Source organism: Emys orbicularis, chromosome 10 (genome assembly GCF_028017835.1).
Source record: "Emys orbicularis isolate rEmyOrb1 chromosome 10, rEmyOrb1.hap1, whole genome shotgun sequence".
NCBI classification, from domain to species: Eukaryota; Metazoa; Chordata; order Testudines; family Emydidae; genus Emys; species Emys orbicularis.
In genome coordinates this window covers 37,886,108-37,913,282 of record NC_088692.1, presented here as the reverse complement: position 1 = coordinate 37,913,282, position 27,175 = coordinate 37,886,108, and the positions used below count along the sequence as shown (strand labels likewise).

Below are 27,175 nucleotides of genomic sequence, written 5' to 3'. Positions count from 1 at the left end.
ATTATCCTACCAGCTGGTTAGAAGACACTTTAGTCATAAGGCCCTTTCATACAGGGGTGTCTGTCTGTCTGGAGACCCAGTACATTCAGGGCTGATGTGGTTTGAATCTACCCACTGATGTAATTAATGTAAAACAATTAGTACTGGAGGGAGTCTTTGTGGCAAGAACAAAGCTCCCCCTGCTGGTGATCTCAGTGGAATGAGCCCCTCACTCTTGGCTTATTTTCTTGGCCTTCCTTTGCTCCAAGGTCCAGCAGCGGATCGGCTACTGCCCTCAGTTTGATGCCCTGTTGGATCACATGACTGGACGGGAGACACTGAGCCTGTATGCCCGGCTTCGGGGGATTCCCGAGCGCTACATCGGCAGCTGCGTGGAGAACATGTTGCGAGGGCTGCTCTTGGAGCCCCACGCGGACAAGCTAGTGAGGTCCTACAGGTGAGACGGAGACCCGGTGGCATTCTCTGCCCAGACACGTCTCTGTGGGCGGAATTGGAAACCTGAGTGCCTGCGGGAGCCTGGCCTAGTGGTTAAAGCTCAGGGCTGGGACTCAGAAGATCGAAGATCTAGTCCCAGCTCTGCCACAGGCTTGCTGAGAGGTTTTGGCCAGCCTCCCTGTCTCTGCCTGGGCTTCCCCATCTGTCAAATGGAGAAACTTTCCCTGCCTGAAGGGGCTGTGCAGGTAAATGCACTGCAGGGCACTGAGACACAGGGTTGTGCAAACTATTACCTGTTATAGCTGGGGGGGGCATGGGAATAGTTCGAGGAGATGCCCCAGGCTTGTCCCCACCCCCCGGCGTAGCCCAGACAGCTCGGCATCCCATAGAGCCATGCACGATGCTCTCCCAGTCTGGCTGTCCCAGAGCTGGTTTCAAGGTTGCCTGTCTTGTCGGTCCCTCCCTCACAGTGGTGGCAACAAGCGGAAGCTGAGCGCCGGCATTGCCCTGATCGGCGGGCCTCCTGTGATCTTCATGGATGAGCCCTCCACCGGCATGGACCCTGTGGCCCGGCGCCTGCTCTGGGATGCTGTGACCAGGACACGGGAATGTGGAAAATCCATCATCATCACCTCCCACAGGTGGCTAGCACCCCTTTCCTTGCTGGGATCCAGCGGGGAGGGGGAGGAGCGGGGCAGGCTGGTTGGGAGGTTCCCTGCAATGGACTAGCCCTTGCTCCCTGTCTCCCAGAGCACCCGGATGTATTGCACGGGCAAGTGTTTGTGGCACCTGCTGAATGACTATTGCAATGGTAGCAGTGCACAGTCCTTCGCAGTGTAACCCGCTCAGCTCTGTCCATGGCATCTGGCCTGCGAAGCAGGGACAGGGAGGGGGAGCTGGCACCCCACCTCCCATGTGGGTAAAGAGCAGGTTCCTGTGCCTGGCCCCAGTCCCAGGCAGCAACACCCCCGGATGTTCCAGCATCGTCGCTTCTGGGTGCTGCCTCCTTTCCATGGCTCTGTTCTCCTCCCTGCAGCATGGAAGAGTGCGAGGCCTTGTGCACCAGGCTGGCCATCATGGTGAACGGGCAGTTCAAATGCCTAGGCAGCCCCCAGCACCTGAAGAGCAAGTTCGGCAGCGGATACACCCTGCTAGCAAAAACCAGGGCCGAGGAGGAGGGCGACGTGCAGGTGTTCAAGGCCTTTGTGGAGAAGATGTTTCCAGGTACAGCCCCTCACTGGGACACGGCCCCCATTCATGTCGGGGAGCCCTGGGTGTGGGGCTCGGCAGCAGGCCCCGTTTGCACCCATGCATGCGCATGTCGCCTGCAGTCTCCTAACTCAGCGCTAACCTCTGCTTGTCTCCCCCAGGGAGCGTCCTGAAGCACGAGCACCAAGGCATGGTCCATTATCACTTGACCAACAAGAACCTCAGCTGGGCACAGGTGAGGGCAGGCCAGAGGCTGCTAGCGTCTGGCCCAGGCCAAGCCAGGCTTCTCCCTTTCCATAGCAGACACAAGAGGCGCTGGAGCGAAGCAGGGAGTGAATGGAGGGACTTGCGTGCCCCTGGTCATTTGGGTGTCATTCCAGCTGGGATTATCCATCCATTCCAGCTGGGCTTTGCTTTAACACGTACATCCACCGGGCCACTGACGTTCCATTTACTGGTATCTGTTTAAAGGGACACTGTCCATTTGAAATACAGGACATCGGAAGTAACTGATTTAAAAATAGCTTCAGCTCCTCTCCCCGCCCCCACTCTCCATGCTAATATTTCTGCCTTTTCCTCTCGCCAGTTGCTTTTTAAGCTGATTTTTGTCCCAGAGCAGATGGGTAATTGGAGGGGGTACTATTTCAGGAGATCTTTAAATCTCTCTAGAATAGTTAGGAATGAGTCAGTGGTGTCCCCCACCGAACTCAGTGCTGTGATTGGCACGTGGTACCCAAAGCTGCTACAATAAAGAAATACCAGTGTATGTGGTACTGGGCCGTGCATTAGTGGCTGGACTCTGGGTGCCGCAGCAGTTGTACCGCTCCCCCTTGAGCAGTGCTGGGAGGTTGTGGGTGATCACAGCCTTTGGCCTCTGGCTTTGGCTTGGGCAAAATGCCTCCCTTTTTGGGGGCTTTCGAATTTCTTTGGGCAAAAACAATTGCCCCAGAAATGGCCAAGCCAGCCTGCCTGGGCTGGGGGTTGCCGAGCTCTGCTGTGCAGCTCAGAGGGAGCAGTGCTGCGGGCGTGGCATCCTCAGGGCGAGTCACTCCAAGGCATCTGCTGTCCACACCCCATGCTGGTCCTGCGCATGGAAACCCCTGACCATCTTGGGTGAGAGATGCTTCCCCTGTCCCTCTCTCAGCTCTCACCTGCCGCTTGTCTCCCCTTCCCCTAACCCTCATCCCTGAGCTCTGTGTCCCCCTCTCCCATGTCTGCAAATCTGCTCCTCTCCATCTCCACTGCAGCCCTGGCTGCCTCTCCCTTCATCTCTTCTCACCTGACCTGTTGCAGCTCCCAGGTCCAGCACGTCCAAGGCTCCCGGAAGCATGACCCTGTCGCGTACACCCATAGCCCCTGCCCCCCCTTCATTTCTCTTCCCTCTCCTCCTGTTTGCCTTGGACTTGCCACCAGCCTAGCCCTTCGGGCCATGTCTCTGCTACTGGTGTGAGAGCCTTCTCCTCTGCAGCTCTCTCCATCTGGAACAGCCTCAGTCTCTCAGACGTGCTGACTCTCTGTCTTGTGTCAGATCTTGTCTGAGGGCCCCTGTTCCCCCTTCCCCGTCGCTCTGACTCACACCTGGCTGCCTAAGCCACTTGCTGAGCTCGAAAGCACTGTGGGATGCAGTTTGCACGAGCTGCACCGTACAGGTTGTCCTGGCCTGAGCCGCTTGCCTTGGGTTTTGGTGAACTGTGCAACCCAGTTGCCTCCAGCCCAGGGACGTATTCTTTAAACAGGGGCAGACCCTTCACTAAACACCCTCCTTTCTGAGCCCCAGCAATCCCCCGCCAGGTCAGGACAGTCAGACCCAGCTCCTGTGGAAACCCATCCACACCTGCCGTTTGACCAGCAGGTGGCACCGCAAGCAGGGTTCTCCTCCTGTGACCCCTGTCAGAGTGCAGCAGTGCCTGGGGCCTGTAGCCAGCGCTGTGCCACGGGATACATGCCACCCTCACTGGGGCTCCTGGACATCCCCGCAGGTAAGGAACCAAGCTTGCATAGTAAACTCCGATCCCTGCAGACAGTTACTTGTGTAGATAGAGATGCCTGATCTGACCTCCCGCGTAACGCAGTCCAGAGAGTCCCACCCGGTTACCCCCCCAAGCCCAACCCCGTGGAGTCACCCGGCCTCTTGTGCTGTCCCCTCCAGGTCTTCGGGGCGCTGGAGAGAGCCAAAGAGAAGTTCCACGTGGAGGATTATTCAGTCAGCCAGATCTCCCTGGAGCAGGTCTTCATGAGCTTCACCCGCTTCCAGCACTGCACAGAGGAGCGAGGGAAATGAACAGAGACCCACCTGCCCTCCTCCTGGACTGACCTGCTGCCTATACATAGTATATAGAGAGACAGTAATTTATATTATCAGCGTGTGTCTTAAATAATGTATAAATGTCAGAAAGTTTTGACCAGGGTGCGTGGGGGGTGGGGGGCATCCTGTCTGCTCCTCAGTGCAGGGATCACAAGGAGCGTGTGGATGGGGGTGTGTGAAGCACAGACAGTGAAGATGCTCGCCAACTGCTGCCTTTTGGGGAAATCTCTGAATTTTACTCCCTCCTTCCCATTTTTAAACCAGCCGAGGAGAGGACGGTGCTCAGCGACGGGGGAGCAGCCAATGGAACTACAGAGCCGCTGGAGGCCAGTGCTCATCTCTACACCATGGCTGCTCTGCTCCATCGAAGGGGGGAATCCATGTATCGAATGATCGGGGGGGGGGAGGGTTCAGAGCTCCCCTCTGGATCAGTGTCCTTGTCACCGACCCTTGCACACGTCTGTGTGGGGCGCTGGCAGCACACGCCTGAGTGTGTGAGAAAACGTCACTCTTCAACGTTCACTCCCATCCATAGGCACGGCATCAAAATGCAGGGGAAGGGCACCAGCACAGAGGTGGGCGCCTGATCCTGCTCTTTGCAGTTGCAGGCAGAGTCTCTGTGGCTTTGCAGGGAGCAGGATCAGGCCCCGTGCGTCCTTTGGGAGGGCTGCTTCGTTCCGCGCTGGCAGCAGCGTGAGACAGGTTTGCATCATAGCTGAGCATGGGACGAACTCTCCCGGCACCGTTCCAGAGGGTCCCCTCGCTAACGTGCCACATCGTTGCACACGCCTCATCCGCCCAGAAACGCACTGGCATAAGGACCTGGCTTTGGGACTCTCACGTGTCGAATTGTATTCCATTGGGGCTTGCTGGGATCTAAGGGGACACTGTCATATAGCTTAGAGCCAGCACTTCACTCGGTTCATTGGGATCTGTTGGGGATTATCCTCCAGGAGCCCTTGGTGTTTAGATGGAAAGAAGCAAATAGCCACTGTTCATGCGACAGGCCCTGCCAATGGACCTTCCATCCATTCCGCGGGAGCCGGGGGTAGCAGCTGCTAGGAAGGACAGAGCTGTTCACTTTCTCCCTTTAAGCCTCCTAACAGCCTGTCCTGTTCTGACTTGACACTGGGGACAGCCGCATTCCGTACCGAGCTGGGCTGCAGCGATCGCACGCCGTCCTGGCACACAGCCATCGGCACGAGGCGTGCTCTGTGTTGGGAGGATGCAAGACCCCACTGCCCAGGGAGCTGCTATCGGATACAACAGTCGCCCTTTTCAGAGACCATCCTGCCTGCTAACAAGTGAAGGAGCCGTGTCGGCATGCACTCACAGGTGCTCCGAGTTCACTGCATGGCCTGCACTTACATCCTTCACAGCCAGCGTTTAACAACCGTTCTGGGCTTCCAGGGGTAAACGCCCCCATGTCCAGCACTGGGGCCGCAACCCGCATACAGCGGGCGCTTGTGTTCTAGAGGGGCACCCTAGAGAGCAGTCCATGGGGACAACCCATGGGTGGCGCATTGCAGAGCTGTCCAGGAAGGGTTGGCTCTGGATCTGTAGTATAGACCCTGTGAGATGCTTGTGGGCGTGGTTGGGGAGAGCCTTCCCTGGTGCATGGTCCAGACCAGGGCAGTGAAATTACATTCCCATCTGTCTGTGTCCCCTCCCCCAGTGCACACGCCCCACAGAGTAAATTCTGGGGGTGCAGGTAGACTATCCCAGTAAGGACTTAGTGTGGAACAAGGGAACCCTGTTGATCCTATTCAGGAGGGTCGGGGTGCTCCAGGCCACCCCAGATCCCACCCTGAGGTCAGCATGGGCCCGTCTGTGCCGACGGGCATGGCATTTGCTGTCGGACTTGCACAGCACCTGCTGCAACGAGCATCAGCTCAGCACTGAGCCCTGCGTCTGCTGCCAGCTAGCTCACCAAAAACCACCCCGGGAGGTCAGGGACATGCCACTGAAAAGGGAAAAGCTCCTCCTCCGCCCCCTGAAAGGTTGCCTGTTGGTGGAAGGCCCCTTTCCGTGGTTCCCAACCTGCAGCACGGTGTGATCTTCAGTGGAACCTCCATGTAGAGCGCCCTGTGGGGTACGGGGCACGGCTGATGTCTGTCGTGTCCCACTCCCTCCGAGGGAAGCTGTTCCTGCTTACATTGCTCTGCTGTGAGAAGTGGCTCAATCTAACCCTAACTGCAGCCTGGGCACACAAAATTTGGGAGACACATTCTGGTTCCCAAACCCCGAGCTGGGGCACTGGGAGTCAAGTCCCCAGCCCAGATTCTGGCTCGTTCCGATCCACATGCTGATTGTAACTGGTGTGAGTCTGGCCTCTACATAGCGCCCAGACAGGGCACGGCGTTTGGTGGTCAAGGAATAGCCACATCCCTGCCCTGAAGAGCTTACAGTCTAAATGGCAGAGGGGATGGAGGTAAACCGTGGGCTGGGAGGAGGAGGTTCAGGGGGTTGCCGTGCGAGACATAGCGCTTTGTTAGTTCCTTAAATGTTTTAATTACAATGGGCTGCCCTGGCATAGTGGATCCAAAAACCCAGGCTGCGGGGGTTCCGGTTGGTGCCCAACAGGAGCCCAGCTTGGTCTGACACCAGTGCTGCTAGTGGAGGCGTAGCTGTGGGGCCCTCTCTCTGCTCTCTCCTGAAGGCACTCCAAGGAGGTGGGCAACCTCTGGATCCAAATATGTCATGACTGGGACACCTCTCCGCTCAGCCTGGCCTGGGTACCTCCCTAGCAATGGCCAAACTGCCCCCACAGGGGGCACCATTGTGCTCCCTGCGCTGCTTGCATATCCCTCACCCTGCCATGGGCCCGATCCTGTGGCATGCAATGGAAGTGATCAGTGATTGCGGGCAGGGTTGGGCTCTCTGGCTTGCAGAGCCGTCCCTGTATGGAAGGGCCAGCTGAAGAGGCTGCAGGAGTAGCTGGTGATATGTTTGGGGTGTCTCAGTTTTTCTCCTTTGCCTATAACCAGGTCTGATTCCCATGCTGATGACTAGCTCCGTCCATCTGACTGCTCCGTGATCAGGGCAGAGCTGAGATATTGCACTATAGCTACACACACGATTGCACATAAGGAACTAATATTTATGGGTGGGACACAGATTCCGTTTGAGTGGTTGTGTCATTGGGGTTTTTAATTTGTGTTTTGTTCCTGTAACCAGCCCCTTTTCTGTTCCGTTCCATTCCCCCAAATGTTACTACGATGGTGCACCATGTTACTGTACTAAGAATGGCTCTTCACTGTGGCATGTGTCAGTTTTATTATTCACTCGCCGAGCGTTGACACCAGGGCTCGGCTGCCTGGAAAGTGGGGAAGCTTTGGACCCATCAAACCCTGGAGGTGTTGACCACGTAGTAGATTCAGTGGGTGTTGGCAGCTCTCACTACCAACGGCCAATGCTGCTGCTGCTTGAACCTGACTGCAATGGCAGTATCAATGGGAGCTGGTGCTAAGGGATCTGTGGGCTGGGAGGCCTGGATCCCCCAAAGTCCATATGTTGATACAGCAAAGGGTGGGCACCTGCTCAGCCAGGTTCTGTGTGATCCAGCTGTCCTGCAGTTGTACAACTGCTAAGCAGGAAGGGCACCGTCCTGCTCCCCTTGAAGTCCATGGGAAAACTTGAGTGGAAGCTGGATCAGCCCAAGAATGAATGTTTCCCAGTGGCTGATTACTGCTGGGGGGAGGAAGAATCTGTGTGTGTTTTTGTGTTTTACTCCTGCTGGAGTAAGCTGCTTGCTTTATTCTCCACCCCACCCCCAAAAATCCCTGGAGCTGTCCCAAATTCTGTGGGACATCAGGGGGCACAGAGAAGTGATTACAGTGTGGTGTCTGGCATTGCAGTGTGTGTCTGTGACAGGCGGCTTTCCCGTGCATTGGTGCATAGCTTTGCAGGTTTAGGCTGAAGATCTTTGCTTTTTGCCTTGTCACTGTCCCTAAGCCCCAAATGCTGTGACGTGGCTCAGAGGGGGGCTCTGCAGTGGCTGCTGTCTACAGTGACAGCAACCTGTCACTGCAACTGTGTAGGGGAAATCTCTGGCCAGGCCAGGAAGAGCCACTTTTAGAGGTGGAGTTAAATGTGGAATAATGTATGTCAGGGGCATTTTCTCTGACCTGTCAGCAACTGTTGGCTAAGAAATTGCCAGGGTCCTGGCTACCCCTTGCATTTGTTGCTAATACAGGATTCATTGGCTTCATGTGGGGCTGCCTTGCCACAAAATCAGATTCTAAAGCCTACGTTATTGAAAAGTCTCCATAGCATAAGCTAGAGCACCAGCTGGATTTGAGAGTGGAATCCTACCCTGATTGCAATCGATGGCAAAACTTCAGTGGGGTGAGATTTCAACCAGAGAACAGTATGTGCAAGGCCTGACTTCAGCAGATCGGGGTCTGTGAACCCACGCGCTCTCCTTTCCATTTCAATTTGTAATTGGTTTGTGCTTCGCATCACAACTGCCTTGCTTGCTCTTGGAAGTGTTTCTGATGTGCTTTGAGTTTCTGCAGCAAGAAACCTCCACCCAGCAATTCTGGCCTTCATAGCTCAAGGAAATGGAGTCTCCCTTTTTCAAACCCTTTGAATGATGTTTGCCCAGTGCACTAAATACCCCCTCCCACCCTTTTTGCAAAACAGAGGCCTGGAGCCTGAGCACCTGCTTCGTGCCCTCAGCATGACCTGCAGGCTGTAGCTGTTACCTATGTGCAGGAGCGTGCATGTTCGTTGTGTTTCTGGAAGGGAATTTTCCCAAGCATGTCAGCGCATCTCCCTCCAGCCCAGGAGTGGAACTGGAACTGAACCTGAACCCTAATTTTGTCCTACCTGCTGAACTGGAACTGATCTGGAAAAAAAAATTGAGTTACCAGTTAAAATAAAGGTTCAGCCTTTTTTTTTTTTTTTTTAAGCTCAGTATTTAAATTGATCTTATTTTTGTTACAAAACAACCCTCAGGCATGTGAGTGCTGAGGATCTGTTCTCCGCAGAATGTTGCCTTCGAGTCAGTGCTTAGAATGATCAGTGTTGGTGTTGTCATGATTTCTCCTGCTTATTTACTAAACACACCCTGATTCTGCAGACTTAAGGCTGGGCTTAATTTAAGGCAGGGTGTGCAGCCCCACAGAGGTCAATGGATCTGCTCACACTGCGTAGGGTTAAGCCCAGCATAGGTCTCTGGAGCATTGAGCCCATCTATAATAACAGGATCCAGGCCAGGAGCTAAGCCTATGGCAGCTTGTGTTAGCCCCAGAGGTACCGCAGAGAGAGGCGCCAGCTCCACATCTTGCTACCACCCGCTGTTTCTCAGCACTCAGATGCCAGGTTTCCATGTGTCTGTTTCCAGCCCGTGGGGTTCTCTGTGTTTGTTTATTTTGATCTGGTTTTGTGTTGGTTTCTGTGAAACCAATCTACTGTAAAGAGGCTAGCAGCAGTGGTAGGAGGGAGGCGCTGGCGTGAGACCATCGTGTGCTAGGGCTTGTTGCTCTTGGATGGCCGTGTGCGCACCAGGCTGCAGCAGTGAAGCTTGTCCCGTCTCAGAAATCAACTGGATTTTCCTACCAGTGCCTCCTCCCATTACTTGCCTGTAAAGAGCCACTCCCGAGGTGAACAGCTGGGCAGCGTTGCATTTTGTCCCCAGAAAGCGTGGAAGGGGAGAGTTTTAGTGACTCAGACCTGGTCAACCCTACACAGGTAGGTCGACGTAAGGCAGCTTACATCAACCTAATTATGTAAGTGCCCTACTACACTGACCTAACTCCACCTCCACGAGAGGCGTAGGGCTTATGTCAGTGTAGCTAATGCCACTAGACTCTGCTGTTACTTATGCTGTCATAGAATCATGGAATCATAGAATATCAGGGTTGGAAGGGACCTCAGGTCGTCATCTAGTCCAATCCCCTGCTCAAAGAAGGACCAATCTGTCATTCTTGTCAATTTCATGGGTTCCTGCTGGAGTTGTGAAATTGACAAGAAAGGCTGGTAAGTTCCCTGTTGTCAACCTTGCACCCAGCTCACAACTCAGGCTTTCACCCCGGGGTGGGTAGGAGGCTCCAGCTAGAGCCCTGCTGCCCCCGGGCTCCCTGATCTGAGCCAGACTGCCTCCCAGACTCCCTGCTGGGAGCCTGGTGGCTACCCGGACTCCAGGCGCAGAGCTCCTTGCCAGGAGTCAAGCGGCTGCCAGGCTCCTGGCAAGGAGCTGCACCTAGAGCTGAGGGCCCAGGAGCTGGCAGCCCCCCACGCTGCCCCTTTCAAGTTGATGGAAGCATTCCTGGTGAGGACACGCACCAGCCCCAGAAGGAGAGCAGTGTGGATGTGAAAATCCACAGTAATTGCTGCGGTGCCTATAACTTGACTTAAGTCTGTAGTGTAGACGTGTCCTCCGTGTCGGTATGTGCTGATGGGGGTAGTGTGAGCACTCCGTGACGACAGGTACAATCCCTTCCCCAGCCCAAGGTGCCCTGGAGAGGACTTGGGCCAGGGGGGCCGCACTGGATAATTAGCAGGGGGAGGGCTGACTGACACTGGATTTGTATCGAGGAATCTTTTCATCCACTGGATCAAAGTGCAGATTTGGGTGTGAGGAAATAGGGAAGCAAAACACACCCCACTTGCCTCTCCTGTTGGCTCATTATTTATGTTAGAGCTGTAGCCAGAGCCCCTGTCTGCACTCAGTCTCCTGGTCCTGTCACTGCACAAGGGGACCCAGTCCCTTCCCCCAGAGCTAACAGGCTCAATGGACAAGCCCCACACAGTGGGAGGGGAATTGGAGGTGCAGCGAAGTGCCGCCATGAGGCCAAGGCCTTACAGCAGGTCATGGGCAGAGCAGGGTCTAGAGTCCAGCTCTTGAGGCTGTAACTGATGGAGTGAGGTCTCTTCCAAAGCCAAACATCACCTAAGCTGAACCATGGGGTTCCCCTACCCCAGGGGCCGCTGCTAGGTGGCTTTGCCTCCACAAACCACTTTGGCTCATGGCTGCAGGGGACCCTCCGAGGCATAGGCCTCTTATTCCTCAGTCTGATTCCTCCCCATCTCAAAGCCCCCTGTGCGCCTGCCCACAGCGTTTGGCTTGCATAGGGGAGAGTTAGAGCTTCCCCATGGTGTCCCTTATGGCGGGCTCCATCATATAGAGCCTCACTTGTGCTGCTCTGAGCACTCACTAACGCGCTGGTGGCCCTGGGAGAGCCCAGAAAGGGGCCTCATGGCTGCCAGCCACCGCTGCACAGAGCAGGTTGGGGGGGGGGGGAAACCAGCACCCCTCAGGCAGTTCTTAGGACACTGGCATTTTCCAGTCACCCAGCTAGCGCCACGCTTGGGGGCTGGCCTGGCCCATCTAGTACTTTGCATTGCTGGGACCTGTCAGCCCAGGGCTGCTGAGTGTTGCCCAGCAGGGGAGCCTGAGTCATGGGGAAGGGAACAGAACCCAGGGGTCCTGCCTACCCACCCCCCCGTGCACTAATCACTAGGCAGCACGGTCCCTGGGCACAGAGGGTACGTACACGTGTGTGATGGCTGCAGCCTCCCAAGGGGAATGTTCTGCCACTGGGCTATGTACCCTGGGGTTGTGCAGTCACCAGCCTATTCTCAGGCCTACGGCAAGGCTCAGGCTGGGACTGGACAATTGGATGGCCAAATGCACAAGGCAATGGAGAAGGGACAGCTGCTTAATGAGGTCTCCTCATGCAGGGCTGTATACACTCACACTGTGAGCATGTCTCCAGCAGCTGCATGGAACTCAGCCCTAGCTGGTGTGGCGCTGCTGATCTCTGCCTCGGGCACTGGAAGGCATGGTGGGGGCAGTGGTGCTCACTGGCTGGGGCAGACCAGCAGCGGGATCCCTGTGGGTCCCACCCATTCACTTAAAGGGAAGCGGTGCCTATGCCCGCACAGTGCCATCCTGCCTAGTCTCTAGCCTGTAGTTGGGGATCTTGCTCGGCTCCTCCTGGGCTCAGCTTCCCTAGCTGCTACAGGGTGGGCACAAGGCCCAGCCAGAATTGGCCGAGACCGGCCTGGGCCCATCTTTTTGCCTCTCAGATACTGCCCCTCATCACAAAGGTGCCAGGCCTGGCTGGTGGAGCGACTGTGGGGGTGGGCAGGCAGCCCAGGTGGCTAGCAAGAGTAGCGGTGCCTACGGCAAGGGAGGAGTCTAAACCCTCAGTTAGTGGGTGGGGTGAGTGTGTAAGGAGGGGCAATGCCTGTGTGGTGTATGCGGTGGGGAGGGAGGTGAGAGGCATGTCATGGGGATGCTTAGCTTAGGGAAGAAGGGGGCTCTGTGAGGATGGGGCCTGGGAGATCCCAAAGTGGCATGCTGGCCTGGCTAAACCGAGTTGTTTTTGCGCTTTGAACCTGCTCCCCTCCCCTTCCCCCCCATGGGGTTCCCTGTTCAAGCTGCTTCAGGGCCAGGCAGGAGCCCAAAGCCTGGAGCACAGTGAAGGGGCTGCACCAGTCCAGCAGGGAATGTGCAATAGGGCAGCCGCTTCCCTGTACGGTGTGCACCAAACACTACCCTAGTCAGACATAGACACCTTCTGCGCCTCCTCAGCCAGGGGCACCAGCTGCAGGTAAACTCCCTGTTGCCCATGACCAGCCCACCTGCAAAGGCACCCAAATATTCTGACCCAGCAGCCCCTCCCCATCATTCTCACACTGGTTCCTTTGCATGCCCCCCACCCTCCGTGGAGGAACGGGCAGAGTCACACGGGACTGTGGGTGGCTGCACAGGGCCTTGCTGTCTCTTGCCCCTCCTTGGCCAGCACGGAGCCTGCAAGTAAAGCCCCACAGGCGGAGCAAGCTTCTATCCACTGGCAGTTTCAGCTCTTTATTGTATCAAGGTCCTGGCTACAGATAACCATTGTCTTCCCATGGGGAAAAGCTCAAGGGGCAGAAAGAGGAGAGAGATGATGAGCGGGGGCACAATCCTCTCTCCCCCCCCCACCCACGCTGCAGCTGTGTCACCAGGCCCCAGAGGCTGCAGGAGTTTCAAGTGTCTGAACACTGGCACTTAAGGAATCCGAGCCGGGGCAGTGGGCTGCTCTCCTCCCCTGGCCGGGCCGAGGGTGGCGTGGCGGAGCCGTGGTCCAGTTCCAGTGGTGTCACTTGGGCTGGGATTATTTTAACAAGTGTATTTCTTTAACTTAATATTTTTTACACTGTATTTTTGGTTGGGTTTTTTTATGAGCCGTTTTCAATTTTGGCTAGAAACTGCTGCGCCCACCACTCCTCCAGGTCAATCGGCACAAAATCTGAAAGAGAGGAAGAGACTAGAACAGAATGCATGGAGATAGGAAGCACAGTTTAACAGCACTCACATTGGCATATGGCAATTCCCCCAACTATCACGGGGGGTGATATTGAACTGCAGGCAAAGCTTTTCTCCTGGCCTCTCACCACTGCCCCTGTTTGAGCTGAGGGAATAATTCCCCTGCCCTGGAGCACCTCCTCTTCTTTCAACCACAGCAGATCTGCTCCCCCGCTGGCTGCTGCAGCTGCCTGCATCATGGCTCCCCCAGTTCTTTCTTTGGGCTGCTGGCAGTATGAAGGACGCTACAGAAACTCCCCACCTGTTCCCTTCTTAGCATGTTTGATCAAAGGTCTCCTTGTTCCTGCCACGAAAGCGGCAGCCTTCGCTCTCTGGAGCCATGTGACTGGGCTGCCAGGCGTGGAAACCTTAGCACAGTCAGTTTTGGAGGAGATGAGCGTGCTCCCCATGGGACTCTGACCTTGCCTGCTGCTCCCAGGAGAGCCCTGGGCTTCCTGGCAAAAGGCTTCCCCAGTGACTGAGCGGGGACCATGTCAATGGTGCTCATGAGTGATCTGGCCAAGAGCAGAGTTACACATTGCTGATGACTCAGAAGGGGGCGCTCTTCTCCTGAGCCAGATCTCGCCCAATCCGCCGGCATGGTGCTGGTGCCCCCTCCCCCCCCGGTGCCACTGATCCAGTGTGGTTGCTGGAAGAGGGGCCATTTTACAGAAGAACCAGAGAAGGGAGCTCCTGCTGACTTGGACTGATTCAAGGCCCTTTTCTCCAGAGCAGCGGACGAGCCCCCGGCTCCTGGGCAACGACATGCTGCCCTCCTGAGGACCTCTGCGCTGCAGCTGGGAGCGAGCCGCCTGGCCAGACCCACTCACGCTCGCCGAGTGCCTGTTCTGGCTGGGGCTGGCACTCAGACTCTCACTGAGGGGGGCTGGCTGGGCTTCAGAGCCTGAGCTCCAGCCCACACTGCAACATCCACTCTGCTACTGTCAGCACGCTAGCGGGAGTCGGGCTGGGAGCAAGCAACTGGAGCCAGCGAGCGGACAGTCAGCACCAGAAGGGGAGAGAGGGCAGCAGGCATTTGAGGTGAGAGCAGAGGACAGGAAGGGAGGGGGGCTGGGGAGAGGAGGGGAGGGGGCAGCAGGGATAATGGTAGCCCCCCCCCCACCCCCCAAGAAGCCCAAATGCAGTTGGTGGGTCGCCTAGTAAAGAGCTGGGGCTGCACTGGTCTCTAGGAAGCCAGCCTGGTCCACCAGCCAGCACGTAGCGCTTCCTCTCCTGCATGCTTCCTGTGCTGAGGTATGTGCTGCCCCCTGCAGGTGGCTCCTGGACACTTACTTGTCAACACGGGGTTAGGAGTTTTCTCTGCGTATTGCACCGGGCCATGCCGGCTCTCCCCTGGCCGGCTGCCATCCAGCTGCTGTTCTACCTGCTGCCAGGCTGGAAGGGAGAGCAAAGGTGTGAGCCGCAGGTCCTTGGGGGGGGGAGCCACCATCACACAAGGGAGCCTGCACTCTGACTGGTCCAGTACAGGCACCGCCAGCTCTGCTGTACGTTGGATCCCCTCTGTGCTCCCCCACACCCCCATTTTCCCCAGCTCCCTACGGCCTCCTCCTCCCCCACCTCTGCCCAGGGCTACAAGATGCTGCCCCAGTGCCTGGCTGGGGGCAGGCAGGTTGCTGCTGAGTGACGGGCGGCACCACCCACAGGTGTGTCTCCCCCTGCACCCCAGGGATAAGCTTTCCCTGCCTGCCCTGGAGAGTGCTGCTGCCCATAGAGCCCCCAGACTCAGACCCAGGAGAGGAGACATCACTGGGCTGCTCTGGCCACCGCACTGTGGAGATGCACCCTGGAGCTGGTGACAGCCTTACCAAGGGAATTGCCAAATGCCCATATGTGGCAGGGCAGGCAGACCTCCTCCCCCACCGCTAATAGCCGCCACCCCACACACACATTCCCAGCATCCGAGGCCAGAAGGAACCACTGGGATCATGGGGGCTGAACTCCTGTGTAATGCAGGCCAGAGAACGGTGGCCAGACACTCCCTAGAGCAGATGTGTCAGAAACACACCCAGTCTGGGCTGAACAACTGTCAGTGCTGGAGAAACCCCCGCCCCTCGTAACTTCTTCCAATGGTTAATTCCCTCACTGGTCTGGCTTCAGCTTCCAGTCAGTAGACCCTGTTTGGATCTTTGCTAGACTGAAGAGCCCATTATCAAGTATTTGTTCCCCATGTAGGCACTTACAGACTGATCAAGTCACCTTCGCTTTGTTAAACTAACTAGACTCATGGAGCTCCATCTGTCACTATCGGACAGGTTTTCTAAACCTCTGATCAGTCCCATGGCTCTTCTCTGACCCCTCTCCAATTTATCAACACCCTTCTTCAGCTGCAGGCACCAGAACTGGACACAGGATTCCAGCAGTAGTCTCCCCAGTGCCGACACAAAGCAGTAGCGTAGCTAGGGGGGAGCAGGGGGAGCGGCCCCTCCCCCACTGAGTACAAGTGGCGCCTTTTTAATTTTTACTCTGAACAGAGGGGGCAGACATAAAAAAAGGCGCCACCTGCTGAGGCACTTGTACTCACCGGGCGGCGCTCCGGGTCTTCGGCGGCACTTCAGAGTGAAGGACCCGCCGCCGAAGTCCCGGAGCACCACCCGGTGAGCACAAGCACCGTAGCGGGTGGCGCCTTTTTTTATGTCCCCCTCCCCCCCGTTCGCTCCACCTGGCTACGCCACTGACACAAAGGTAAAATCATCTCTGCTCCTACTCTAGATTCCCCTGTTCATGCCTCCCAGAATGGCATTAGCCTTTGAGCCACAGCATCACACTGGGAGCTCGTGTTCAGCTGATTATCCACCAGGACCCCCAAATCCCCACCCGGAGTCTGGGCAAGCAAAGGAGAAGCTGGCTGCAGGATGTTTGGATCACAAGAAACCTCCAATCAACTTCCTCAGGTGAGCAGAGACAAGGGATGTCATGGAGGTGGCAGTTTGCTGGGGGAGTGAGAGAAGGGCCAAGTCACACAACAGGATCTTTACCATGGGTAAGCACGAGGAACCCCCAGCACTGAGACACCCCTATGTCTCCTCTACCACGTTAAAGCCCCCGGGAACTCCTGGCACTGAGACATCCCTGCATCCTCTCTGCTATGTTACAGCCCCCGAGAATCCCCAGCACCGAGACACCCCTGTGTCTCCTCTGGTCTGTTAGAGCCCGCGGTGAAGCCCGGCACCGAGACACCCCTGCGTCCACTCTGCTACATTACAGCCCCTGGGAACCCCAATCACTGAGACACCCCTGCATCCCCTCTGCTCTGTTACAGTCCCCAGGAACCCCCAGCACCAAGACAACCCTGTGTCCCCTCTGCTACGTTACGACCCCCGAGAATCCTCAGCACTGAGACACCTCTGCATTTCCTCTGGTCTGTTAGAGCCCCTGGGAACCCCGAGCATCGAGACACCCCTGCATCCACTCTGCTATGTTTCGGCCCCCGGGGCCCCCCTGCACCGAGACACCCCTCTGTCCCCTCTGCTACATTACAGTCCCTGGGTACCTCTGGCACTGACACACCCCTGTGAGACTGGGGTTTACAGAGGCTTCCCTTCTCTCTCTGAACTAGCCAGACCCTGCTATGGGGGCCTCTTACTTTCATAGACAAAGCGAACGTTCTCCTCGTGGGCCAGCGTGTAGCTCTCCTCCGTGGCTGCCGTGGGCTGTGTCGTCACCAGGGGCCTCTTGCCATTCACTCTGTTGAACACGAGTTTGGGAGTTGGGCTACTGAGGCAAAGAGACAAAATCAGAGGCCGAAAAGACCGATCTCTCTGCATCCAGAGCCAGTAAGCTGTAGGATAGGGGGCAGAGGGCATGGTGTAACGAGAGGAAGTGGATTTTGTGGCCGGAGACTGGGACTGGGAGTCTGGACTCCTGGGTTCTATTCGTTACACCCTGAGACAAGTCACTTTGCTTCTTTGTCACTCAATTTCCCCTTCCTTTAGCTGTCTGCTCTATGTAGATTAGCTCTCTGGGGCAGCACCTGTCCCTTTATCTGTCCAGCACAATGGTGCCTTGCGCTCAGGTGGAAGCTCTAGGCATTAGTGAAATATAAACACGGTGAGGTGATGAAACCATGATTAACGTTTGCAGTCTCTTTCTTTAACTAACAGCCTATTGCTATAAATGATCAAATTCAGTACATGGGACTTGGTTCATTTACTGTTGGGGCCACTCTTTCTGCCAATACACTTTTCAGAACCTCAGCGTGTGGACCACTGCTATGGCAGAGTCACTGCACTATGAGTTTTCGCTGGGAAGGAAAATGTTGCCATCGTCGTAGGAGCAGCAGAGCTGGCAAAAGAAACCGAGCCAGAGGCATTTCAGCTGGTGCCTCATCTTTCCCTGGCCTTCCTTGGCCAGGAAGTGAAATCCTCGATTGCTAGCTTCCAGCTTCACTGTGCAGCGGCTCACCCCCAATCCCCACTTGGTTTAATAGATCTAGACATTAACCTTGTCCCAGCACCAGCATCAGGTGTGGGCACAGTATGTGTCACTACTCATTCAAGCCAGTAGAGGGAGCCCAAAGGCAAAATATGTCAAGTCTGTAGGTGCCACTAAAACAGATTGCTCCTAACTGGCTGGGTTAGAAAAGCCCAAGTCAGCCCAGAGACCCAGCCTGCTGGTCTCTAGTGACATAGCTGCAGAGACGGTCACAGGCCGAATATGCCCTGGGAGAATATGGGCTTTGTACTCTGAGGCCAGGTCTGCACTAAAAAGTTAAACCCAGCCACATCACTCAGGGCCTGAACAATCCTCACCCCGGACCCAACCTAGCCCCCAGTGCAGACAGCGCTAGGTTGATGGAAAAATTCTTCTGTTGACCTAGCTGCCGCCTCTCAGGAAAGTGACAGGGGAACCCCTGCCATCACCGTAGGTAGCGGCCACACGTTATCTCCAAAGGAGTTGAATGTTTTACTATAGGTGGAGCTGGAAGCACCACCTAGAGTAAAGGTTGCCTGATGCTTCCCAGTATAAGCTCCTGTTTTTAGTTGCTTATAACTTTGCCAAACTTCAAGCTGTTAGACAGAAATTTCCCATACTGAGTGTCTGCCTTAGGCTGATTTTTGTGGGGAAGATTTTATCCAAAATGGCTCAGATGTTTCCAGTAATGAGGCTTAGGAAAAATATGTGTTTTTTTTAAAAAAAAGTGACCTTTTCTTTGAAAAGATTTAGCAGGGCCCCCATCTGCTTCGGAGCCATGATCCCTTGCCGGGCCTAAGCAGATAGAGGAAACTGTCTGATTTGAATGCAGAAGTGACAAGGGGGCGGAGGGGAGTAGTTTGGGATAAAGGGCCTGGGCTGGTGGAGAGAGACTGGGGTTAGAGATGGCGGGGATGGAAGGGAAAGGGAAACTAGGATTGCATACCAATGGGGTGGGGTAGGGGGAAGGAGCGGGGACACAGATCTTACAAGGGGCTGGAGTGCAGGGGGAGAACTTGGACTGGCTGGGCAGAGACTGGGACAAGGAACCAGGGTTGCAGGGAGATCACTGAGATTGGATGAGAAGCTCAGGAAGGAAGACTGGGACTTGGATCCAATGGGGACGGGGGACTAGAAGCTGGGGTGGGGGTGAGACACAGATCGGATGAGGGACCAAGAGGTGGGAAAGTGAGACTGGCCGGACAAGGAGACTGGAACTGGGGAGCCCAGAGGGGGAGACTAGGACATGCTGGGCAAGGAGACTGGGAGGAGAAGCCTGAAGAGTGGGACTTGGAAAAGGAAGCAGGTTGGGGGGAATGGGCAGAAGAGCCTGTGCCCCCTAAAGCGCAATCCCCTCCAAAGCATAGAATGGAACCCACAATTCCTGAGTCTCTCAAGTCCTATGCTGTGAGCCAATATCTGTGAAACCCATTGGCAAAGTGTCCCATACCTTTTTAGTGCTGGACCCACGTAGAGGATAACCACCTACCACTGCTATCAGTTACCTCATTAGCTCAGTGGCAGAGGTTTGTGCAGTACATCTAAAGGGTCCAACCCTGCTGATAAACCATGTAGGACTAAATATGATGCCACTTGATGGTATTTCTGGGGGCAGTTCAGTTTAATTTTTTTTTTAAAAACTGAGGAAATTACACACAAACATGCTATCTTACAAGAACATAAAGGTTGCTAAGTCATGCATTCAGAAGATAAGACATGCCAGAACTAAGGTTGCCCATGCAACCTTAATTTGGCCCCTTCTGCATTATGGTACAGTCATGAGTTACATGATCACATGCTATTTTTCCCCATAGATCCTAGAAGGTGGAGGGCTCAATGAAGGAAAGAGATTGGGGTAATATGTTTGAAACTGGAGTAGCTGCATCAATGTAGACCACACTTTACACCAGAGGTTCCCAAACTTATTTGGCCTACCGCCCCCTTTTCAGAAAAAAAATTACTCAGCGCCCCCCTTTTCAGAAAAAAAATTACTCAGCGCCCCCCTGGAAATCTACCTTCTTTAAGCGAACAAACAGAAAGATGCAGTGACAAATTTGCGTTATTTTATGTATCTATATTTCTACCTACGTCCTACAATATAGTAAAGAAAGATGTGTTATTAGAATATCGCCCACGACATCAGGTATACAGTGGTTTTTGCGTAAGACGGCAAAAGACAACCAAACTAAAATACTAATGAAACTAATAAACTGGGTTTTGTTCTTTGCTCAGCATTAGATATATGTATTTGATATTAAATTGTCAAATATCAAACTAAATTTATCAAGAAATAATTAATTTAAAAAATAATCAATATGCAATTAAAAATCAGTTAATAGTTTTAATTTAGTTTGCCCTTATTTAAATAATTGTTCCTTATTAACACACGACTTATTTACCAATTAACACAGATGATCCGATAGATATAAATAAATGTTAATAGTTAACAGTTTTTTTACGATTTCATTCCCCTGTTTTCGTTAATATTGTAATAAAAATATGACAAATATATTGACTGTACACTTCAAATAGTACTGTATCGACACAAGCCTGCTACGATTTTATTATTAGTAAGCACTAGAGACACAGAAACGTACGGTAGATATGTAAGAAAATGTATAAAAATACTCACGTGTAAATTGCTGTTTTATTGAAACAACAATAATACAATTTGCTTTGTATGTGATCCGTAAAGATCGAAGGTATCGAATATGAATAAAAAAATTTAAATACTTATTGCACTATTGTTAACTGCTTTTTACACAATTCAGAAACAATCTAAATTAGATTTCATACATGTCGCCTATTTATAGTATCGTATTGTAAACAAGTCATTACACGCACATATTCCTGCCGATGCATGCTGGACTTCCCGACAATGCGCGACATGCTCGCCTGCCAACACTTGCTTGTTAAGAGCTGTTGGCGGACTTGACACCTGATCGGTTATAATTTGTGAATTTATTTGGAAAATAAAGTAATCACTACAACTTTAACTCTATGTTACACAACAGATGAAACATGTACGAACGGTTTTTCAAAAGTTTCTTATATTCTCTTCTTTCTTTATGCTTCCACTGCCCCCTTATTTTTATTCAACGCCCTCCAATTGCACCCGAGGCTACTACTGCCCCCCTGGATCGTTCCAGCGCTCCCCAGGGGGCGGTATCGCCCACTTTGGGAACCTCTGCTTTACACAAATGCACCAAGTGTGCAAGAAGGGTCTAAACCAGCGTAGCTACTAGAATTGACTGGGAATTTGATGGAAAATGCAGTTTCCACCAAAAAAAAAAAAAACCCTGATTTTGCAAAACTTTTCAATTTTCTGTCAGGAAAATAGAAATGAAATACTGTGTTTCAGGCCAGGTCAACCCAGATTGAAATATTTCAGTTTGTTGAATAGAATCAAAGTTTTTCAGGTCAGTATAGTATTAATCTCTTGTCTGCTTGAGCTGTCATAGTGTCTCATGGGAACTGTAGTTTGGATACCTTATGCCACCATTCTTCTCTATTGAATGGCATCTCTGACTGGACTACATCTCCCATGATGCACTCTGGTGGGCCCTGCAACTGAACCATTGTGGGAGGGCCTCGTGAGTTATCTGACCACAATGCATCATGGGAGATGTAATCTAGCTGGGGATCCCAGTCCCATAGAAGATAATAGATCACAAGGCATTCAAACAAACAAAACCATTTGAATTTGGGAATGTGAAAACAGAAACATTTAAATTAAAGGTTTTGACGTGAAACTTTTCAAAATTTGCTGTTCTGGGGGAAATCTCCATATTTCAATTTTTCCTCCTGATTTGGGACAAAAACAAATGTTGAAATATCAGAATTTCTAATGGGGCAGAAATTACAATTTCACCAGCTCTCATAGTTTCCCGAGTCTAGAAATTCCACCGTACTCAAGGCCTCAGTTAGTGACCTGAAGGCCAGGACCTGCCCTGTCACCATTTGAGACTGTCAGTCCTGAAAAGTGCTTGAAACCCTGTCTGACCAAGTCTCACAAAATACTGCTAGTCTATTCTTGGCTTCATTGTCTGCCCCTGGGAGCCATTCCCCTGCCTTGATGAATCTGCAGTGCAAACAACACAACCTAAGCGATGCCATATGAGCCAGTGAGGAAGGCGCTCAGAATGCCAGAGGAAAATTGCATTCTGTATAACATTCAACACAGTGTGAATGTTACAGCCAGGATGGTAAATAAGTGACTTGCAATTTTAAAGACAGTAAATGTTTAACAATCATATTGTTTAATGTGTGAAAGATAACTGACAAAGGGGGGGGAAATGGAGCTTGTGTGTCTTTTCCTGTTTGGTTCTTAAGGATGGAGAAAAACGGCATGATTTTCACATTAGACACCAAGGTGTTGTCTGCTCTGGGAGATTCTATGGATGACTAGAGATCTACTAGGATTGTGACACTGAAAATAGCAAAGAAATGAAAACTGATTAATAGAGAGGGAAAGACTATATAAACTCTGTTTCTTGTTTTAACTCCTATTCAGCACCTCCAGCCCTTTCAGTTAAGAGCAGAGAAAGTTCCAAACTATAGCACTGTGTCATCCAAGAAGTCCTCCAGCAAAAACAGGAAGATAAACAGGAAGATTGACGTTCCTGATGTTTCTGACAACAACAAATATCAAACCCTTCCAGACCACCACTGTATACCATAAAGAAGCAAACCAAAAGGGCACAAACACAGGTCATCTTGATGGGAGAATCTTGTGGCTATGAGTTAAACTGAAGTCTGGTCAAAATGAGAAACAGCCTTTCATGGTTAATGAAGGCTGTGGTTTGTTCAATAGGCTCTAAGGGAAATAATATATTAAGTGGTGAAATCCAAGAATAATCTACCTCCACTGAAGCCAGATGAGCAAAACCCAAAGCAGTTTCATCTACTACAATGTAGCAATAATAAATATTTGATAACACGTGTCATACAGAGCTGATCAAAGGTTTGCATCTGCCTCTATTGCCATTCAAGGATAATACAGGCTGTTTATTTGTCATTGCCAAAATATGTATTTTAAGAAGGTGTTGGGGAGCTGAATTCACCAGGTCCAGGCACTGCTGAGGTCCTTGAATGGAAAGTGCTGTAGAAGTGCAGAGGATTAATACAGACCATTCTCCTGATTCCAGTGGGGTTTGGATTAGAGACAGTATAGGGATAAAGGGCCAATCCTGCAAGGTGCTCAGGTGAAATCAACCCGTTGATTTCAGTGGGAAATCAGGGGCACTCCCCACCTGGAAAGAGGAGCATGGCAGTAGGCCTTTCGTTGTAATCAGTGGGTTTGACATCAGCCCAGTCATCATATGGCTCTTTTGCATACTGAAATTCCATTGGTTGCAATGCTTTTACAGTAACTACATTATATAGTCTTCTGATGCTATCCTAGCAGTGCAATGTCTAAAGTGTTCCAAAGATGGATTTTTTCTATTAAATATACTATAATGTTTCCACTAGAATATAATCCCCTAGATACAATTATATCTATTCCCCCATATGGTGGAAGAACAGAAACAAACAGACCAGCCATTCCTAACCTGTGGTCTGCAGAGCACTTACTGGTGGCTTGTAGAAAGCTGGTTCGTCCCATGGTGCTATCTTTTCCCTGGCTCCAGCTGCTACACTGCACTAAGAGAACCACCACCACAACCACCTTTCCTCATGTTAATTTTTTATGCAGGCAATTACCATGGTGGTGTTATGCGATCCTGAATGGGAGGGCAGAGGGAACTGGGTGAATGGGAGGGAAAGTACTCACTAGACAATCTCTCTAAGAAGGTATGGCCTAAGCTATGAAAAGTTTTGAGAGCTTCCCAAAGTAGACAACACTATCTGCCAGGGAGTAATCAGAGCCCCACTATATACATCCTATCATGAAAATGAAGATTCTCCCCACACCAGAGAATTGATAAGCGGAGGAACTGAGGATATCATCTATAGACTAATCTACACGTTACTGTTTGGAAGTGTGTACACGCACTTCCCCCACCTCAGACTGATCTGAGTAGATCTGCAGGTTCCTTGACCTTTAAATGAAACTTCTCCCCCCGCTCTTAGTTCTGTTTCATTGGCAGCTACAGAATAAAAGTCAGATCTGATGGCTATGTCATCACCAGAAATCTGTGTTTAATCATTCCAACAAGGGGTTATTTCCAAAGAACTTTTACAGTACATGTTATGGTTGGTCAAGAGTGAATATAGCTCTGCTGTTTGTAAATGGGAATACTGTCTGATTTCATTTGTTCATTATTTGACAAAGAGCATGTGATCATGTAATTAAAAACCAGTATAGTAATGCTTACTCCCAATAGGGCAGAGTTAAGGCTCTGTGTACAATAGCAATGTTGCAATATCCTGACTTTTGCGTGTTTAGCTGTGCAACCCCAAGGTTTTCTTATTGCATTTTTGCTGTGTGGAATTTTGAATGATCTGGTGAGGGAGTCCATTCTGGAGAGAGATTGTGAAGAAAAGGGCCAGGCGGACAGGTCTGATGAGTGAGAGGGAGACCACATAGCAAACAGGTGCTGGGAAGATCTTCTAGGTGCAATAAGATTAGAGTAAAATAAGTTTACTTTCATCCCAATTCATCCCAATGCACCATTCACAGATGGTAATTTTCCAGATGGAAGGGTTCATTGCATTCATGTACCCCAGACTGTACATGTGGGTGATCCAGCGGGGGGTGCCAAAGCAGCCCTCACAGAGCCCTGCTGACATCCATGGGGCTCCATGTGGGGGCCAAGGTCCAGCCAGGTGGATCGGATGGCACAATTGAGGGCCATGCATATAGCGAAGGTGGAATACCACTCTGCCCTTGGCTATTTTTCCCTGGAGTGGACAACAGAGAGGCTTGGAAATGGGCAGTGACTGTGACTTGAGCCAGTGGATTGCAGTGGCTAACTGCCTCTGGCCCCTGCACCACCTCCAGCCTGGATTTCTGGCTATGTCATCATAGTGCTACATGCTGCTCTGACCTTTCTGTCCCCTCACCTGGGCTGGGAAACTAGGAAATATTTCCTACTGAAGGCAGGAGGCTGGGTGGGCCGTCCCAATGCACCTTCATTACCCTTGCCTAGGCCACTGAGTGCCTGAGGGTTGGACCCGTTCTTATCTTCAGACCCACAAAGAGAGTTTAATTCCTTATCTTCAGGCTACGCTATCTGGGAAAAAGCAGGTTGGGGGGGGGGGGGCGCCTCAGAGACTGGGGAGGGTCTCTGCTTCTCCACCATGAGAGGATCCTCTATGAGCCAGGCTGTAAAGGGCTTGGATCCATCTGCTTGGATCTGCAGTTCCCATGGCCTTTAAGTGAAAGCTCTCCTTGCTGAGTTGTTTCAAGCAGAAGGGAGCTGGGGGTAGCGATGAAGGAACAGACAGGCTGCAAGGCCAGGGGGGAAATACCCATGGGTTGCACCTGATCCTGTAATGGCTCATCTGAACCAGGCCATGAACTTCCAAAATGACCTCCGTATTTGGCGGTCCCCCCCACCCCCTATGGTCAAGCATAAAAGTTTCTGAAGAGGCTCCCCTGGGTGACGTCCTGGCCCCAATTAAGTCAATGGAAGTTATGCCCAGAGCTTAAAGTGGGAGTGGGGTTTGCAAGGTCACAGACACAGATTTTTTTTTTTTTTTTAATTCCCCGGGGTCCCTGAGGGGTGCACTTTAACGCGATGTCTTGCCAGAACCGCTGCTCCCAGATTATGATAGACACCACACACACACACACACTTTTTTCAGACCACTTTAAGCACTGGTTTTGTCATCGATTTAACTGGGGCCAGGATTTCATGCCTCACACAGAGAGAGACAGAGAGAGAGAAATGCACAGTTTCAGGCCCTGCATATCCTACTAGGTCCCAAATCTTGCGGCCCCACTATCCCTACATGGGTTTTGGAGCCCCAGGGAGCTGGCAATTCCAGGCTATGGGCTAGCATGGCTCCTTCCCTTGGATGGGGGGCAGCAGGAGGAAGATAGGCATTTAATTTAGCAGAGGCCCTGGGAGTTCAGCTTCAGGGCATCCCATGCCTGTACTTCGGTACACCCTCCTCCTGCCCCTCCCCCCGTGGGGAGCATGTGTGCCTGTACACTGGGGCAAAGGCTAACTCTGGGCAGCAGCAAGAGGAGGGGCTGCCAGTGCTTCTGATCTGGCTGGCACCCCTTGGGCTACCAGCCCCACTCTCCACGCTCTGTCCCCCTCCCCCGGGGGCTCGCAGCTCCACGCCTCCACCCCCCACGCTCCCTGCCCCGCCCCCCAGCTCTCTGCACTCGCCCTCCACGCTCCGTACCCCCTGCCCCGCCCCCAGCTCTCTGCACCACTCGCCCCCAGTCCCCAACTCCAGCCCCCGCGTGCAGCGGGCCCTGCCCCAGCCTGGATCCCTCTCCCCGGCCCTCCACAGGCCTTTGCCGGCCTGGGGAAGCAGCGATCGGGGCCGGTTCCCGAGTCCGCTGCTCGCCTCCACCCCTTGTTCCTTCCCCGCCAGCCCCTCCTCCTACTCCGGAGCCATGTGGCAAGGACAAGCCGGGTAACCTCTGCACAAGGTCACCCCTCCCCCCGGGCTGCCGCGCCCCGCACCTGGGCACCCCCCGCGGGAGGCTGGAGCCGAGCTGCCGGCGAGCTGGGACCCTGGAGCAGCACGTGCCAAATGCAGCCCGGCCCGGAGCTCACCTTGACAGAGGCCAGGCGCTGTGCGGCGGCTGCCGGCCTTTCAGATCCGCCGCCTTGCTCTCCACCTGCTGCGTGGGACCTGCGGGGACACAGCGGGGTCAGGGCGGGCACGAGCCCCCAGGCGCGCCTGGGCACGACCCACAGTCCCCCGGCGGCACATCTCCCCGCCCCACGCCCCCTGCCCTCCCAGGTCAGACAGGCAGGCAACGGGGCACGGGGGACTCCCTGCCACAGGCAACGTGGTGCTTGAGGAGGGCACGCTGCCGAGCGGGGCGGGGGGAGAGCTCAGAGGAGCAGCACCGGGGGAGGGGAAGCAGATCCTCCTGGCCCCGCTGGACAAAAACAGGGGCGCACCCCTGCCGCCGCCGAGCCTGCTCCCACCAAAGAGAAGCAGCTTCCCATTTGGCTCCCCCCTTACCTGTCCTTCTCTGGGTGGCTAGCTTGCTAGGTCCCCTGGTAATCGTGTACATCATGTGCCCCGCAGCTCCAGCTGATCGTGTGGCAGGGCTGGAGGGAGCCCAGCACCCAGCTTTACTGTTGCGGTGGGGAAATGTTTTCCCGGCTCCCGGAGCGGGCCACTAACAGAAGACGGGTCTAGCCAGAGCTCCCAAAGCCAGAGCTGCCTGTTGCAAAACTCTTCCAAGATGCCTTTGACTTTAACTTCGCTGCGCAGAGCTTGGGACAGACAGTGATTCCCCTTTAACAGGCAGAGGGAAGCCGTGAGAGACAGCAGCATGTATGCAACACGCCCCCCAAGCCTCTTAAAGGGGCAGGTGGCGCCTCTGCTTCATTATCCAACTACAAAACACCTAAGGCGCA

General features: G+C 53.2%; 2 protein-coding genes across 2 annotated transcripts in view; one reads left to right on the top strand and one right to left on the bottom strand.

The window, feature by feature from the left end:
• Positions 1–3,925, top strand: part of ABCA3 (ATP binding cassette subfamily A member 3) — a 58,222-nt gene extending 54,297 nt beyond the window's left edge. The window contains exons 26-30 of the mRNA XM_065411892.1: positions 249–436; positions 906–1,076; positions 1,472–1,659; positions 1,806–1,879; positions 3,794–3,925. Coding sequence (XP_065267964.1) covers positions 249–436; positions 906–1,076; positions 1,472–1,659; positions 1,806–1,879; positions 3,794–3,925 — 753 coding nt within the window. The remainder of the gene's footprint in view (positions 1–248; positions 437–905; positions 1,077–1,471; positions 1,660–1,805; positions 1,880–3,793) is intronic.
• Positions 3,926–13,120: 9,195 nt separating this feature from the next.
• MCRIP2 (MAPK regulated corepressor interacting protein 2) lies at positions 13,121–26,829 on the bottom strand. The gene is made up of 5 exons (XM_065412814.1): positions 26,775–26,829; positions 26,357–26,435; positions 16,852–16,982; positions 14,541–14,642; positions 13,121–13,191 (listed from the first exon to the last, which is right to left on the bottom strand). Exons 1-5 carry the CDS (start codon positions 26,827–26,829, stop codon positions 13,121–13,123), a joined length of 438 nt encoding a protein of 145 aa, XP_065268886.1.
• Between the last annotated feature and the right edge of the window lie 346 nt (positions 26,830–27,175).